A 16,045-nucleotide genomic window follows, 5' to 3' on the forward strand; every position below is an offset into this window, starting at 1 on the left:
AAAAAAAAAAAAAAAAAAAAAAAAAAAAAAAATGCATCAAAAAGGATAAATGCAAATTTTCTGGGCATTTGGAAATTTATAAAACTTTTAAAATAATTCACAAAGTCCTAGGGTTATAGCCTAGTGGTAGAGCATTCATTCAGAATCCTAGGGTTATAGCCTAGAGGTAGAGCATTCATTCACAAAATCAGTCATAGGGTTAGAGCCTAGTGGTAGAGCATTTATGAAGTCCTAGTTTGATCACCCCTACCACATACACAAGAAAACAAGTCATAAAAGGAGCTTTGGAGATGGCAAAAGGTGCTTGTGTCTGAGGACTAGAGTTTCCAAAGCTCAGTGGGCATGAAGACCAACCTGTAATCCCAGCATATAGGAGGCAGGATCAGGGATTCCCAGACTAGCTCAAAACATGGAACTCTGCATTCAACAAGATACTCTTCCTTGACATGTAGGACATGTGAGAGCCGTCGGGGAAGATGTCTACTGTCAGGCTCAGCTCTACATGTCTGTGCATACACAGACATTCACAAGTTCATGAAAGTAATTGGAATGTTTTAAAAATTAAATAATGAAAATATTGTAATGGCATAGAAAACCTCATGGGTTGTGGAAAAGTGGAGTATTAAAACAGTTGGATATATGACATATACCTATAATCCCAGCACTTTTGAAGCTGAGGCAGGAGGATCACAAGTTAGTGGCTGGTCTGAGCTATACAGTGACTTCCTAGATCATCCTGAGGTATATACCATACCCATCTCAAAACAATTCCACTCCCCCCCCAAAAAAAAAACCCCTGAGTATGTTCCTCAGTGCTGAGTGCTTTCCTACCATGTGATCCTCAGCCCCAAATAGGGGTGGAGTTTTATAAGAGAAGAAAGCCTGGAGCCAGGTATAACAGCTCTCATCTATAATTCTAGCACTCCAGAAGCTGATGATGGAAGACTGCCTTGAGTCCTCTTTTAAAAAAGAAAAACAATGCTGGGCAGTGGTGGCGCACGCCTTTAATCCCAGCACTTGGGAGGCAGAGGCAGGCAGATTTCTGAGTTTGAGGCCAGCCTGGTCTACAGAGTGAGTTCCAGGACAGCCAGGGCTACACAGAGAAATCCTGTCTTGGAATACCAAAAAAACAAACAAAACAACAACAAAGAAAACAAGTCAAATCCAAACAAAAAGACATTCTGTAGATGTAACCAGCTGTCTAAAACGGGACAGGGTGAGCTGAAGAGATGGCTCAGTAGTTAAGACAACTGGCTGCCTTTCCAGAGGACTCGTGTTCAGTTTCCAGCACTAACGTGGCAGTTCCCAACTGTCTATAACTCCAGTTCCAGGGCATCTGACATGATTGCACCAATGCAAATAAAATAAAATAACACAGACATAAAGGGACAGTGTATATAGCTATGTTGGTAGTTTGTCTAGCATGCGTCAGTCCTTGGGATCCAGTCCCAGCACCGTGGAAATGGGGCATGGTGGGCATGTCATCCTAGCACTTGGAAAGTAGAGGCAGGCAGATCAAAAGTTCAAAGTGATCTTCAACTAGCCAGTGATGGTGATGCAGCCTGGGATACAAAAAACAAAACTTGTCTTGAAAAGAAAGATACTAACTATATGGAACATAAAATCAAACCTTACAAAAGTAGGAAACAATATGGATGCTTCATGATACAGACAACAGAGGCTCCACAGAGCACACAGGAGCAGCATCTGCACATTTATAACTAAACTTTCTGGTCCAGTCAACTCAGGAGGAAAAGGATGACACAGTAAGTAGCAGAAATGAAAAGACAGAGAACACATGAACTTCATGTTTGAAAAACGATGAGCCAGTGGTGATGGCATGTGCCTTGGTCCCAGCTCTCTGGAGGCAGAGGCCAGCCTGATCTACAGTGAGTTCCAGACCAACCAAGGATATTCAGTGAGATTCTATCTTTAAAAAAAAGGAAAGAAAAAGGACATGAAATGCACACTAAACTCAAAAAATGACTCAGGAGCCCAAATAGTATATATAGTTATTAAATAACTTGAACCAGTAGTTAAAATTATGCCTACACAGAGCACACAAGTGGTGCATACCTTTAATCCCAGCACTTGGGAGGCAGAGGCAGCCTGGTCTACATAGCGAGTTCCAGGACAGCAGAGCTACCTAATAGACCCTGTCTTGAAAAAAGACAAAACAAAAATATATATGTTCACAAAGAAACATAAGGCTCAGATGGCTTTATAGGTGAGTTTTTATCAAACATTCAAGAGCAGTTCATTTCTATATGATGTAAACTCTTCAATAAAGTAAGACAAGAGGCAATAGTCCCCAGCTCAGAGGGTACACAGACCAAAAGGACCATCCAGGACCATCTTTAGAAACCTCTTTAGAAATCTTACTAAAAACAAAGGCACTCATATACAAGAATGTTCATAGCAGCACTGTGTATAATAACAAAAGCCTGCAAACAGCCCAGATGTCATTCACAGGTGAGTGGCTGAGGAAGCTGCCTGCTGGAGATTACACAGATGAAATGAACAAGTCATAGCAATCACAACAGAGGAGTCTCAGGAACAATGATGAAGTGCAAAAAAGCAAACCTCAAGGAACATAGTACAACATTTTTGTAAAGCTAAAAATACAAGCAATATAAAATAATACATTCTTAAAGAATATATACACACATGGCCAATATATATAAACAAGTGATTAATGAGCATAAAATTAAAGAGGCCAGGCAAGGGGGCAAAAACCTAATACATTTAATGTATAAATTGAATGATGGGTCATAGATACTCATTGCATTTCATAATTTATAGTACATATTTCTTTATAGATATCAAATATTATAATTTTAAAAAAAAATTTGCTCTCATGGAAATAAATGGACTAATGGGTGATATCTCCCTGAAAGAAAATCTACTTCTTGGGAATAAAACCAAGATTCCCTGACAAGAAGCTATCCTGTGGGGAGGACAGAGTAAGTCCTCGATTAATATGGGCTGGTTTCCTGTTGTTCCCAAGGATACATCTGGAGTGTCTGCATCCTTCCTGCTGGTGCTCCCTGACTTGCAGCATCAGTAACACCTCCTCTGTTAATTCAACCTAACCCCACAGTCCTGGCTAGGTCCTGACACATGTATGACAAGAGCATGACATCTGGTGGATACACAATGAATGTAATGACATGACTGGCGGGGGTGGGGCGGGGGCGCACGGGGCATGTATGTCCTCTGAGAAGGTGGTACTAGATTGGGAGGTAGGAAACAGGGCTTCGGAGAAAATAAGATTCAGACCCTAAAAGGAGCTTGTTCTGGGAGACAGGTGGGAAAGCTGTCCTGTAAGAATTAAGAGACTAAAGAGAATGGCTTCCTTCTCTATCCTTCCCAGACTACAATGAGATAAGAAGTTACAGCTGAGGCAAGTTTCAGGGGAAAGGCAGCAGTACAGCTCACCCCAGCTTAGCAAGCTAAAACACACCAAGTCATCGTTAGCTGCTCCCCAGTGACTCTCCCATCGTCCTCCCAGGTCTCCATCTGGGGAACCTGGGATTGTAAGAAGGCTGATTGCACCCTTTCCCCAAAGGTGGTCCGTGATGTATAGAAACACATTTGCATAAACATCTTTCTGGCCACACTAATTGGTCAAGGATGGACCTGACATAGGCTGGTTAATCATGGCAAATCTTTGGGCTTTTGCTAGGATTCCTGGCACAATGATACCCTTTCTTTCTGCTTAGATAAAATGGTCAAACAGAAGCCTGGGAGTGTTGGCAACTGTGAAGTGGTCCAAATTAAGGATGCTTTTACATTATGTGAAGCAGAAAAACACAGTGTGCAATCAGATCAAGCCTCACCTAGAGCCAGGACTGCCTCTTGACTGTGCAACTTCATCAGCGGATACATTGCTTTTATCTTTAGTGAGTTTTGAGTTAAGTTCCCAATGATTAGAAGCCAGGACATCCCTAACCTACATTCACACTTACCCTATCCCCCAGGAGAGCGCAGGGATGTAGGTGGGAAGTCATTGCAGATTTACTGTTTGTATTAAAGCTGCAGTACTGAGCTAGAAAGGCCTGAAGCAGCCATGAAGCACAATGCAAGCCAGGCCAATGGGTTCCCTGGGGGAAAGACTAGCTGGAGGAAAGGCAGGCGCAGTGAAGGACCTCTACCAGACAGGTAGGTAGAGCTCACATGAACATGGCCACTCTTTCCTCACAGACCTATCTGTGTATCATGGAGGTGTTGCTTTGGGGTCTTTATGCTCATGGGTTAGGGAACTTTGAAGTACACGCCCCTTTAACCCTTTGTTGCCCTGTGTCGCAGCATCAGCTTCTCCCTTTACCAACTGAAGAGGTTCCTTTTGAATTCTGCCTTTGATAACACTCACTTTTGAGGTGAAAGGAGGAATTTTATCTTCTGCTTCTATGGCTTCCTGGGAACTCAAGCTTCTTTCTCCTTTTGAGACAGCACCATCTTCCTGCCCTTGAGCAAGCACTGTTTCCTGCTCAGCTTCACCCACTGGCCCTGGTCTCTCTGGTCTCCCAACTAAGTTGTTTTCTCTTTTTGAGCTCCATGTCTCCCAGAGTGACCTTGGGGATCGGGGAGAGTTCACAGCAGCTGCAGACTTCTCCAGAGTAGCGTTTCTCTCCCCACTCCCCCCTGGCTTTTTTCGAGGGCGTCCCCGCTTCCTTTTCGCTTCACTTACTGTATCCTCTGTTTCGTGTTTCATTTCTTTAACTGGTGGGTCCTGCCCACTGGCCTCACTCAGAGGCACTTCAGCTGTCCTTTTGACACCCTTGTCATGGGGTTTTGGGTCACCACTTATGCCTACCTCCCTGTTCTCTGTACCACGAGGCAGAATAGGTGCTCTAGGTGGAACTCTCCCAGGCCCAAGCCCTAGCCCAGCCCCAAGCCCAGGCACTGGCCCGACCCCAGCCCCAAGTCCAGGCCCAGGCCCAACCCTAGGTCCAGCCCCAAGCCCAGGCCCTGGCCCTGGCCCAAACCTAGGCCCAAGGCCAGGCCCAGGCCCAGCACCTGACAAAGCAGGAACAGGCGGTAAGATCATGTTAATGATGGGCACAGCTGCCTGGGGTCCTCCAACCCTAGTGGGCAGAGGCAGCGTGGCTACTTTCAGAGTGCCTGAAATGGGTGTGATGAGTGATCGTGGTGCTCTCGGGAGGAGCACAGGCAGTCGGGCCACAAGGGCATTAACTTGTGGCTTACTGGCTGCTGGAACTGAGCTGTCAATTACACTCTTCTTCCGTTCTGCACGCCCTGGAGGGTCAGTCCCAGCTCGGGCTTCTAGCTCTTTAGGAGGCTACAATGCAAACAGAGCCACAGTAAGGTATAAAGACTGTAAATTCAGAAGCCGGAGAAATGGCTCAGGGGTTAGGAGAATTTGTCGTTCCTGCAGAGGATCCCAGCACCCACGAGGTAACAGTAGTAACTCTAGTTCCAGGGGATCTAAAGTCCTCTTCTCCCCTTGGACACCAGGCACTCATGGCACACATTACACGAAAACAGGCAAAACATTCATCCACACAAAATAAATCTAACTCATAAAAATAAAGACTGAGCACAGGAAGAAAAGGAGAAGTGAAGACTTAGGAGGGTCACTGCCAGAAGGGGCCACCAAGACCCCAAGCCCTCAGCACAAAGCCAGAGGCATCAGCTGCCTTACCTGGGCCGGTCTCTCTGGTTTCTTAGGGCCTCCACCTTCCAGGTTCTCAACACCATTCTTGGACTTACATGACGACCGTTCTCGAGGGGCTCTTTCATCCTCTTCTACAGAGAGACCGGAAATGATAATAAAAGTAGGGGTGAGGAGGGAACCAGGGAATGCCAAGTGAAGTGAGTCTGACGGTCTAACCGCCAGGCCCAGACCAGGGCTGGGCTGAGTTCAGTTGGTCACATGCTCTCGATGTAAGCATGACTTGAGTTCCAACTCCAGTACCTACGTAAAAAAACAGGCATGCTGGTATGCTTGTCTGTAATCGATCCCAGTCCTGGGGATGTGACAACAGGGAAATCCCTGGTGAACTGGCCTGCCATCCTCGTTCTCAGGTCCCTGTGAGGATCCTGAGGAGTGACAGTAGTGGATAGCCTCTGGCCTGTACTCCTGTCCACCCACACAGAAAGGATCACCAGGGAGAGAAGGCAATCCAAGGTGTGTCTGCCCTTGTATTCTGGAAGGCCAGAGAGTGGAGATGGAATCAGCGTACGGTGTTGGGAGGCTCAGGTGGGAGGATTGCTTGAAGCCCGGGTGTTATAGTCCATCCTCTCCAAAAATAAAAAATGAAAACCAGCCAGGCGGTGGTGGCGCACGCCTTTAATCCCAGCACTTGGGAGGCAGAGGCAGGTGGATTTCTGAGTTTGAGGCCAGCCTAGTCTACAGAGTGAGTTCCAGGACAGCCAGGGCTACACAGAGAAACCCCGTCTCGAAAAACCAAAAAAAAAAAAAAAAAAAAAAGAAAGAAAGAAAGAAAGAAAAGAAAACCAAAGTGGGTGAAGATTTCTGACGCAAGAGCAGATGCACCCACCAGCAAGCCCCCCTGCCTTAAGCACATGAGCATGTGCCGATCGTGCAGAGATGAGATGCTGCTGCAGGAGGTACCGGGCGACCTGCACAATGGAACTGAAGGACCGCTTCAGGATCCGCTCTGCCCAGTCACAAGTCAGGGCGCAGGCTGCTTCTACCAGTTCATCCCGAGGTGCTGGGCTTACTTCTGGGCCCATTTCTGGCTGGAGTGGAGAGAGACATAATCAGGTTTTGAACTGAAGTGCTTGTCTCTCGACTCTACTACTGACTAAAGCAGAGACCAGACTGAGGACAGGAGTAGCCTGCAGTCCTACTCATATAAGACTCAGAAACTCAAATTCTTTTCCTCCTATACTTCCTCCACAGGGAAGGCAGAAGGTCCCTCAGAAGCAATGTATGAATGACTGTGGTTTTCCCAGCTATTAAAATAAGTCCTAAAGGCCTGTCTTTTACCTGGGATAGAAAATTAGCATTGGAAGGTCATTACTTACACTTTCAGAACCCTTCAAGTCAAGTCCAGGCAATGGTGGCATAGATACCAAGGTCTTCCTTCGTATGCCACTGTAGCAATATCTGATCCAAGTTAAGGAGCAGCCAAAATTTAAGCCTTGTAGGCAAGTCAGGCTGTTTCTATAAGGTATCTTTCCTCCCCAGGTCCTCCAGTCCTAATCTCTCAGTCAAGGATACTTGGACTGGCCCCGACCACCAAGTCTTCGGGCCTTGATGTCAGGGAAGATCTCTCTGATGATTTTACCAAAGTTGGCTGTGCTGAGTGGACGGCAACAGGCAAGGCTCTCGCAGTACTTTCTGAGTGGGCAGAAGGGAGAGTGACAAGATATTCCGAGAAGGCTACTGGTGGATTCAAGGGTCATACTCTAGCAAGGCACTGCCTTCTTTACACACCGATAGGCATCATAGACGCTCTGCTTCGGCAGACAGGTGTCCATGTGCTCTTCCAGGTGGTTGCGGATCCACCTATAGGCATACATATATTCCTCATTGCTGAGTATACTTGGCTCTGAGCTGTAAGTAAAAGGGACAAGCATTACTTCGACAGTGCCAAACCAAATCAGTCTGTCCCAGATCCACTTTTCCCTGCTCCATCAAGTCAAGGGCCTCACTTCTTGATAAAGAATGTAAGCTATGCATCTCCTACTTCTTTGATAACTTTGTTAAAAAGATTATTGTTGGGGGCTAGAGAGATGGCTCAGCAGTTAAGAGCACTGACTGCTCTTCCAGAGGTCCTGAGTTCAAATCCCAGCAACCACATGGTGGCTCACAACCATCCGTAATTAGATTCGATGTCCTCTTCTGGTGTGTCTGAAGACAGCTACAGTGTACTCATAAACAAAGTAAATAAATCTTTAAAAAAAAAAAAAAGATTATTGTTTGTTATGAGTGTTCTGCCTGCATATGTGCATGTGCACAGCATGTGCACCTGGAGTCCATGGAGGTCAGAGAGTGGTGTCAGATTTCCAGAAACTGGAGTTAGGGATGGTTGTGAGCCACCACGGGGGTGCTGGGAACTCAAGCCAGGTCCTCTGTCAAGGGCAACCAGTGTGCTTAACCCGAGTCATCCCTCCAGCCTCCTCATCTCTGACTTTTTGACTCAATACAGTGAGACACAAAATCAGAACCTGTGACATACAAAACACTACCACCCAAGTACCTCTTCTCTCCAATGCTAGGCCCCGAAGGGAGCTGAAGGTAGAGGTACAGCTTGTCGTTGTCTGAGAACTTCTGTACTTCTTGCTGAGGCAGAAGGGAACAGAGGTTGGAGAAATGAAGCAACGGGCCCAGTGAGTGATCTTCTGATCTTGACCACACCAGCTGACTCTATGACAGGTTGTCAGAACGAAAAGGGACCTAAGAAATGACTTGAGGTTGGGTGCTCACTGTGCTGGGAACCTTATGGGCTTGCCATGGAGAGGAAGGGAGAAAGGGGAAGGCACTGGGTCTGATTCCATCTCCTTCTACATAGGTCACACAAGGCTAAAGTATGATGCTCACACGTGGACAGCACCACCTCTCCCACATGAACCTTCATTTTCTCACACCAACATTAGCCTTATCCCTCAGCAATGCCACCTTTACTGTCCCTTCCCAACATGCTTACCAGAATTCCCTCTACTTTGTTCTGCACGGCCTTGCTGTGGAGAAGAAGAGAAAGCTGGAGGTCACAAGGTTTCCCCATCCCTTTGTTTGACTGCTAGAGACAGAAAAAGGACCAAACAGCTACCGACCACAGACCTCAGCCTGCTCTCAAACACTTGCCTGAGGGAGGAGTGAAGAGTAACAAGGATCTACAGCTGGGTCTGGAACAGGGTTTGGAGACAGAGACAGTTACTTACGAAATGGTACCTCGGAGCCTTTGGAGAAGGGTAGTAGGTTCCCCAGCCTCAGCACCAGCTTGGGGCCTTGCCCCAGTCTTGGGGCTCTTAGCATCAGGTTTATCTTCTGCCATCCCAGCATGAGGACTAGAGCTGAGAGGAGATATGAGGATTTAACTCCCACCAAGCTACCTTCCTCCTAGAGACCAGCCCTCCTGTCAATACCCAGAAACACAGACAGAAGCAAAGCTTCCCCCAGTGGTTTTCCTCACCACTTGCCTTCTCTAAAATTAGAATTATTCCGTTACTTTATCAGGCCCTTGTATACCCAAAGAGATCTCTGACATCTCCATTCTATATGTCCCACCTTTTGAAGTCTCCCAAATCTGGAAAACTGTTATGGGAAGGGATGGGGTGGAGAAATCCATGTTAAAAGAAATCTTACAATTTCTCCCAGTGCTGCTGCAACACTGCCACCCCCCCCAAAAAAAAACCCAAAAAACAAAAAACACCTATAAGGACAAGCCAAAGTTCTCCGATCCTGTAATAGACTCCTTGCCATTGATTTTGCCTGGAAGGTCGGAAGGGATACAAACATACTCGGCCTTTCCAGGTTTGAAAAAAAAACTGGGCCCAAGTTCACATTACTGAGTCTCGCCACGGCTTCCCCCGCCGCCCCCCTCGCCGTGGCGCGGACCCTACGTCATCCCACGACATCCCACCCCGAGGCGTCCCCACTCCCCTCGGGCCCCTCCACCCCATCCCCAGGTGCTGGCCCGCGGGGGCTCGGTCTCCGAACTCTGGGGACTGGGCGCAGGAAACCCTGCGGGGAACAGGGTCCCAGATTCGGGCACGTGCGCAGGGGCAAGGAGCTGGTCCTGCTGGCTCCCGAGTCCTGTTGCCCCTCCTACCTCGGAACCGTCCCCTTCCAGCACGGACATTAGATAGGTAAGAGAGAAAGAGAAACTACCCCGTGGCTACCTCTGCTCCAGCCCAGCCCCACAGTGCCCGGTCGGCGGGCTCGTGCGTTGCTTTTATTTTTCCTTTTTCTGAATGGTTGTGCCAACCGCGATCTGCCTGGATACACGCACGGCCTGCTCTGTGATTGGCCGTTGCTGCCTCCAAGACGAAGACATTGAAAGTCTGCCTGGTAACAGAATCTGATTGGTCGAGAGGGGAGGGAAAATCCAAAGTTAGTCTTATTTGAGTCAAGAGGGGGAAGTCCAGGTTAGGTTTCGGTTAAAACTGGGGTCGGTTAGGTCTGCGGGTCCGGAAAGGGTTCTGTTCTTAAAGGGACCGCAGGATGAAAGCCCGAGCGCTCAGCTGCCTCTGATCCAGTGATGAGCGAGAAGACGGATAAGGGACCAACCTCGGGCTTTACTCGGAAAAGACCTACGTAGATGCCCTCTAGGGTCCAAGAACCACAGACGGGAGTTACAGGGTAGGAAAGTGGTTGGCTAATCGTAGCTGGGGAATAAGGTGAGTTTAAAATGTCAGAAGGTTGATAAAATACTCCCATTATTGGGGGGTCGATAAGGACACGGAAAGCAAGAATCTATAAAAACAAGTTACTTTGGTTGTGAGAACCAAATTTCTTAGGTTTCAGGAACTCTGGTTGTTTAGCCAAAATTGGGGAGCTTTACAAAATGGACTGGCCATAGCTACCATGTTTGATTTTTGCCTTTGGTTGTCAGAGCTATCCGAAAGAATCAGTGGGTGATATTTTTAAATTTTTGCTAGAAAATGATGTCTAGTGATGGCAATTCGTTTTAAAGTTCTGTAACTTTAATAAAATAAAATAAAACAAGTCGAACCATTCCTCTTTGCTTACCCACCCCCTGTGGCCACAACCTCTAGACTTGCAGGCTTCCCTTCATGCCACAAAGAGTCTGCAAATCCTTACCAGCTGTACCACATTAAGAGAAAATGTTTTTTCTCTGTTGTTAGCCATGGTCTCCCCACTTTATAAAGTGCCTCCATTTTAGTTAAACCATGACAACTCCCCTAGAACCAAAGTTAATGCCAACTTGTTTTCAAGATTCCTGACTCCTCACCCCACCTACCCCAGTAAACCACAAGAGGTGTTCATTGGTTGCCTGACCCACCCACTACACGCCCTGTCTCCCTCGCTACCCATAGCAACTGCTGACCATTGGCCACAAGAGGAAATTGTACGGTCTTTCCACTGAAGACGCTTGGTCCTACCCCCACTGCAGGTATGTTCCAGAATAAAGCCTGTCTGTCCAGTAGTCCTCCTCTCTGGATTTTCTCCTTGCCCACCTTCGCCTGTTCATGTTTTCATTTCCTGTGTGTACTTCATCTCCTTCCTAGGGGGCACACTCCTGGAGTTCCCTGCTTGAGAACATTGGAATTTTGGTTAAGTCAAGAAAGAAGAAATTTAGTACTGTGACAACTTTTCCCTTCAGGTGCTTAACCCTCCTTGTTAAGATTTGTTGAAATTAGCCGGGCGGTGGTGGCACACGCCTTTAGTCCCAGCACTTGGGAGGCAGAGGCAGGCGGATTTCTGAGTTCAAGAGTTCGAGACTAGCCTGGTCTACAGAGTGAGTTCCAGGACAGCCAGAGCTACACAGAGAAACCCTGTCTCAAAAAAACAAAAAAAAAAAAAAATTTTTTTTTTTTTTTTTTTTTTGTTGAAATTGTGACGAAAAATGCACGTGCAAGGTTTTGCACCTCTCTCAAGTGTTCATGGTCCCCGGGTCAACAGTCTTGTCACAGCAGAGATGTAGTCATATTTCCAGTCCTCACTGGACTGCTTTTGTAAAGGGGTGGTGTTGGTGGTGGAGGTGCTTGTGGTCTTATCCCCGAGTCCCTGCTGAGACCACCATTTTCCCTACTGTGGGAAGTGGAAATGAATCTTTTCTTTGGAAGAGTTAATGAGACCAAATAAGTTCTATCTTTAAAGGAATTAGTAAAGATGCCACTGGACAGGCACCCTCCAGTCAGTATTTTCTTTAGACTGAGGTAATGTGCTCAAGGTTGCTCTCTGAGTTAAAGGTGGAGTCACTTCCTGTGCTAAAAGTTGCACTTTGCTAATGCTGTGCTGCTTTAGGGTACCCAACCAACCAAGACCCTGAGGCAGCCTCTGACCAGGCAAAACAAGGCACAGGACCTCTTTAGGCAGTGGCATCTCTAGGTGGGCAGGTCTGGGATATATAAGAAGGGTACCTGAGTTTGGGTAGGGGAGTAAGCCAGTGAGCACCTTTCCTGTGTGGTTCCTGCCTCTGCTCCTGCTGGAGCCTGAAGTGGAAACTTAAGGGTTCTCTGGAGAGTCAGTTGTGTTGGAAGGTGTTTTGCTGGGGCAAACACATGAAGGAATGTTTTCCTGACATGGACACAGGTGAAAGACTAAGGCAAACTTGTGAAATTGCTGAGTCATATGGTAGTTCTATTTGTTTTCTTTGTCAAGTATTAAGTGAGAAAAGTTTTGCCCTTTTATATTAGGCATATAAATATATTAGAATGCAATATATTCTATTCCATTGGTCTACTGTCTATTTCCTGCCAGGACCAGGCTGTCTTTGTTACTATAGCTCTCTGGTATAATTTGAGGTAATCGTAATGCCTTCAGCAGTGTTGTACTCCCTGGGACTGCTTTCTATTCTTCTGTGTTTCCATATGACTTCTTGTATTGTTTTTTCTAATCCATGAAATATGAGATGAGAATTTTGATAGGTACATTCATTCTGTATATTAATTTTGCAATATAGGTATTTTCATAATATTCTGTCTATTCAGGAATATGAAATATTTTTCCATTTTTTAAATTAAATCTGTGATTTCCTTTTTCAGTATCTTGAAGTTTTCATTGTAGAGGTCTTTCACACTTTTATGAATATATTCATAAATACTTAATTTTGGGGTGGAGTTATTTTGAGTGGAATATTTTTCCTAATTTGTTTCTCCAGCAGTACTGTTAGTACAAATCAGTGCTACTCCTAGAGACAAATGAAAATGAAAGTGTATCTTATCAGAACCTCTGGGATGTGGCCAAGGCAGCCCTAAGAGGAAAGTTTATAGTAATACGTTTTCATATTAAAAAATCTGAGAGATATTGCTGGGCATGGTGGCACACACCTCTAAACCCAGTATTAGGACAGCAAAGGCAGACAGATTTTTGAGTTTGAGGCTAGCCTGCTCTATGAAGCAAGTTGAATAGCCAGGGCTCCACAGAGAAACTCTGTTTTTATTTAAAAAAAAATCTAGTGATGCACCTTCAAGCAGAGAACCCTAAACATAGTGGACAGCAAGAAACAGTATAGATTAGGGCAGAAAGTAATAAGTTTGAGATTAAAAAGACAGTATACAGGGGCCTGGAGAGATAGCTGCTCTTCCAGAGGTCCTGAGTGCTATTCCTTTTTTTTTTGTTTTGTTTTTTTTGTTTTTTGTTTTTTGTTTTTTTTTTTGTTTTTTCGAGATAGAGTTTCACTGTGTAGCTCTAGCTGTCCTAGAACTCACTCTGTAGACCAGGCTGGCCTCGAATTCAGAAATCCGCCTGCCTCTGCCTCACAAGTGCTGAGTTCTATTTCTAACAACCACATGGTGGCTCACAACCATCTGTAATGGGATCTGATTCCCTCTTCTGACCTGCAGGTGGACATGCTGGTGGAGCGCTCATACATAAGATAAACAAATTTTTTTCTCCAATTGTGTGACATTTGAGATTCTGGGAACTTTTCATAGGGCATATTAATTACAGAGCCCCGATAGGTGGAATTGGTATAGTTTATTTGTCATGGTCAAAGAAGAAAGGAACAAAATTAGATTCAGGGATCATTCTCTCTCCCTTACATTCTTTTTTTCTCTCCTATCTGAAATGGGGTGGAGTGGGGATAAAGAATGAGGAAAAAGAAAAATCCACAAGTAGTAGCAAAGGCCAACTATAAGTGTGTGTGTGTATGTGTGTGTGTGTGTTTTCATTCAAAGTAATTCCCCTGGGCTGATGAGATGACTTGGTTAAAAAACTGTTGCCATATCTGAGTTCCAAACCCAGGACCCATGGGATAGATGGAGGAGATACATGTACAATGGCATATGTTCATGTACACATACACATACACACATTCATGCACTGTTCTGGTTGTTTTTTTTTTTTTTCTTCAGATTTATGTAGCCCTGGCTATCCTGGAACTAGATATGTAGACTGAGATCTGCTGCCTCTACCTTCCGAGGCCTGGGATTAAAGGCGTAAGGGTGTGCCACTCCACCTGGATGGGAGACATATGTACTGGGTTTTGAATCTAGGGCCTTCGTGCACGTGGAGAAGATGCTACAGGAGCTATGTGAGCCACACAGAGCTACACGTGCAGCTCATGCTAACCAGCCATGAATGGTCCAGTTTCTCTGTATTCTTAGCAGTTCATTTCTTCTCCCTCTTCCCCCTCCTCCCCCTCCTCACTGTGGTGCTGGAAATTGAAGCCATGATCTTTTTTTTTTTTTTCCCAAGATAGGGTTTCTCTGTGTAGTCCTGGCTGTCCTGGAACTCACTCTGTAGACCAGGCTGGCCTCGAACTCAGAAATCCGTCTACCTCTGTCTCCCAAGTGCTGGGATTAAAGGCGTGCACCACCACTGCCCAGCATAAAGTCATGGTCTTATATGCACTCCACCACTGAGATTCTGTCATAGAGTTTGAGACCTTTGGGAAAAGACCATCAGACTCAATTCAGATTATAATTTGCCAGATTTATTAAAGCTACTAACAGAGTTGCAGTCTCCAATCCAATTCAGAGACGTGCTGCCCAGAGCAGGGTAAGGAGAAAACCTTTTAAAGGAGAAAGCCACAATTACTTCATTTCTGAAGAATTCCAGCTATGTGAGGAACTGCCTTACTCTCTTCCCCTCTGCACGGAGAGAGAGATAAGTGAGTTTACAGAAGCCAGAGCAAGCAGTTAATCATTTTACAACAGTTACTCAATTCTGAAGAGGGGTGGAGGATTCAGGGAATTTATCTTTTAGGAATTTTGAATGTGTGCCTAGCACAAAGTGGAGTCTTCCTCAGCCATCACAATATACCTCTAGTTTTATTATTCTTTTTAGTTAAGCTATTCTAATAAGTGTGCAGTAGCCGGGCAGTGGTGGCACACACCTTTAATCCCAGCACTTGGGAGGCAGAGGCAGGTGGATTTCTGAGTTCAAGGCCAGCCTGGTCTACAGAGTGAGTTCCAGGACAGCCAGGGCTACACAGAGAAACCCTGTCTCGAAAAACCAAAAACACAGAAAAAAAAAAGTGTGTAGTAATAGCACATTCTGAGGTGTGTGTAGTTGTTGTTGTTGTTATTATTAGCAGCAGCAGCGTGCACTCCAGGCTACCTGCAGCTCACAGTCCTCCTGCATCAGATTCCCAAGTGCTGGGAATAACAGGTGTGTGCCATGAACTCTGGCTTGATTTTCTACAGCTGAGTTGTAAATTGTCACTTTTCTATGCATTTTCTTTAGGTGCATGTCTTGTTTTCAGATATTTCATAAGTACTTGAAATATTGCTAGCTGTCTTTAGTTTCCTTTCTTTCTGCTGTGACAGGTGCTCAAGGTTTGTCCTATTGAATGGGACACGCACAGTATGATGAGTTGCTTTGTCAGCGGCGTAACTGGATAAAGCAGCCCCTGGCCCATCAGCTATGCTCACTTTGGATGTGTCTGTGTGGGAGCTTCCAGAGAGAGTAACTGGGGGATGTCTACTGCACCGTCTCATCTAGTGAGTGGGGTAAAAAGGGCAAGGGAAGCCATCTGAGCACCACCTTTGCCCTTTCTCTGTCTCTAAATCTGCTGAGATAGGAGTGGCCAGCCTTCCTACTCCAGTGTCTTCCCCACCAGTAAGGGCTGTGTGCGCTTACCCTCAGGGTAAAACAAAGCAGTTTGAGTTGCTTCTAGTCAGGTATTTCATCATAGCAACAGGAAAGGTAACTAACAGAAACGGGTGCTGGGAGTGGGGTCTCTGGCTGTGCTTGCGGACCTTGTGGTGTGCAGGCTTGTGTGGTGTACTTAGAACTGTTTTGTGGAGGAATGTACGAGAATTTGGAGCTGTGAGCTAGGGAAGTCCTGGAATGCTGTAAGCAGGGGTCAATGGTTTGTGTGTGTGCAGTGACGGCTCAGTAGACTGGAACACCAGTAGAAATGCAGGCAGTCAAGACTGCTGGTGAGATTTTGGAGGGGAACAAAGAGTATGGGAAGTAGGT

General features: G+C 45.9%; 1 protein-coding gene across 2 annotated transcripts; it reads right to left on the reverse strand.

The window, feature by feature from the left end:
* Positions 1-2,205: 2,205 nt before the first annotated feature.
* Rfx5 (regulatory factor X5) lies at positions 2,206-9,908 on the reverse strand. Of its 2 annotated transcripts, none has more exons than XM_028789786.1 (10): positions 9,765-9,908; positions 8,875-9,006; positions 8,640-8,673; positions 8,193-8,275; positions 7,427-7,546; positions 7,211-7,330; positions 7,015-7,096; positions 6,525-6,726; positions 5,666-5,769; positions 2,206-5,302 (listed from the first exon to the last, which is right to left on the reverse strand). In XM_028789786.1, exons 2-10 carry the CDS (start codon positions 8,985-8,987, stop codon positions 4,217-4,219), a joined length of 1,944 nt encoding a protein of 647 aa, XP_028645619.1. In that variant the 5' UTR covers positions 8,988-9,006; positions 9,765-9,908; the 3' UTR covers positions 2,206-4,216. The 2 variants fall into 2 exon arrangements, with proteins under 2 accessions (XP_028645619.1, XP_028645620.1); XM_028789787.1 differs by having other exon boundaries at positions 9,835-9,856.
* Between the last annotated feature and the right edge of the window lie 6,137 nt (positions 9,909-16,045).

Source organism: Grammomys surdaster, unplaced genomic scaffold, assembly GCF_004785775.1.
Source record: "Grammomys surdaster isolate TR1022 unplaced genomic scaffold, NIH_TR_1.0 125849, whole genome shotgun sequence".
Lineage (NCBI taxonomy): Eukaryota > Metazoa > Chordata > Mammalia > Rodentia > Muridae > Grammomys > Grammomys surdaster.

What these genes read in the sequence shown, in the direction of transcription:
- Rfx5 (XM_028789786.1), bottom strand. Translation starts at nt 8,987, where the DNA reads ATGGCAGAAGATAAACCTGATGCTAAGAGCCCCAAGACTGGGGCAAGG. An exon ending in AGGCTCCGAGGTACCATTTC is followed by an intron (nt 8,674 to 8,874) that starts GTAAGTAACTGT and finishes TCTTCTCCACAG; the next exon opens with CAAGGCCGTGCAGAACAAAG. An exon ending in GGTGGTCGGGGCCAGTCCAA is followed by an intron (nt 7,097 to 7,210) that starts GTATCCTTGACT and finishes AACTTGGATCAG; the next exon opens with ATATTGCTACAGTGGCATAC.